The following is a 1333-nucleotide window of genomic DNA, read 5'->3' as shown; positions in this document are numbered from 1 at the left end:
TTTTCTCTCTCCTCCCTCTCATTCCTCGCCCTCCCTTGCCCTCTCTCATTCCTTTTTCTCTCTCCTCTCTCTCTCATTCCTTTTTCTCTCTCCTCTCTCACTCTCATTTCCTTTTCTCTCTCCTCTCCCTCTCATTCCTCTCCTTCCCTCTCTCTTTTTTCTCTCTCCTCTCTCTCTCATTCCTCTCCCTTCCTTGCTCTCTCTCATTCCTTTTTCTCTCTCCTCTCCCTCTATCATTAGCATGGGAGGTTGGAATACACAAGGAGGGAGGTTGGAATACACAAGGATTACAATGCAAAGTGAGAACACTACAGGGTAGAGGAGTCTATAAAAAGACAGCTATCAATCAGGTGACACTTTTTGGGTACTGGCATGGGCTAACAATATAAGCAACTTGGACCAAGACCATTTCACAACTGAGCTATTGCCTTATTAATGTTAAGTATCACTTTATTGGCTCCTTTACCCTAAATATACTAAAGAAATCTGTACAACCGGACTGGCATTAAGTCCAAGGATAATTATTAAAATGCAGATCATTCATTAGTTTTGAAGCCACAATAAGGTCGCATCTAACGCTACAGCATCAGCCTTAGATTTTTGCAAATCCTCACCCACCAGCAAATCAATAGTGGCTCCGCCCAGATCAACCACAACAAGCTTTTCTCCTTCTCTGATGGATAGGAATCTAGCATTTTGGAGACAATGCAAAGATGCAACCTCTGGCTCCAGAACTACTCTTAATAGATGAGGGCTAGCATCCTCTGTGCATATTCTGCTTGACACTCCCTTGACCATACCAGCTTCCTGAGCACATTTCCTCATCTTTTGCTTGGTAGCTTCTGCCCATATTGCTGGCACAGAAAGACACCATTGAATATCCTTCATCATCAATTGCCCACCATACCTGTCCCTCAGGTAATGCAAGATAAATTGTGATACTTTCTTGAGGTAGTCGACGATGAGAGACTCAATTGAAAGGCCTTGAGGAAGAGCCTTCGATTTGGATTGACCTTTGTAAGGAGCTTGTTCTGCTAGATATAACTTGAAACCACTCATGAAAGTACTTCCGCAAGGAAGTGATTGCGTGCATGCAACAATCGTCTTGATGGCAATCTGGTTTGTGTTTTGCAGTAGGGCACAGAGGAGGCCTCATGCTGCAGGGGCCAATCGCGGTTGATGTCATGCACAGATGTGGATGTCGCGCATGGGCCATACCCTCTCTTGCTCTATTTGCCTATTATGTTTAACATCTTATCTCTTTTTCTCTCTCGTCTCATTCTCTCTTTTTTTCTCTCTCCTCTTCCTCTCTCATTTCCTTTGGCTCTCTTCC

The 1333-nt window shown here is 44.0% G+C and overlaps 1 protein-coding gene across 1 annotated transcript; it reads right to left on the bottom strand.

Moving 5' to 3' along the window:
- Positions 1 to 543: 543 nt before the first annotated feature.
- LOC148036171 (uncharacterized) lies at positions 544 to 1059 on the bottom strand. Its single transcript, XM_087678890.1, has one exon. The coding sequence runs from the start codon at positions 1057 to 1059 to the stop codon at positions 544 to 546; it is 516 nt and encodes a 171-aa protein (XP_087535016.1).
- Between the last annotated feature and the right edge of the window lie 274 nt (positions 1060 to 1333).

The sequence above is a fragment of the Lygodium microphyllum genome, chromosome 5, assembly GCF_053477565.2.
Source record: "Lygodium microphyllum isolate KBCC chromosome 5, Lygodium_microphyllum_v1.1.10, whole genome shotgun sequence".
Taxonomy (NCBI): Eukaryota; Viridiplantae; Streptophyta; class Polypodiopsida; order Schizaeales; family Lygodiaceae; genus Lygodium; species Lygodium microphyllum.
Note: the sequence above shows the minus strand (reverse complement) of the source record. Positions and strands in the feature narration are given on the sequence as shown.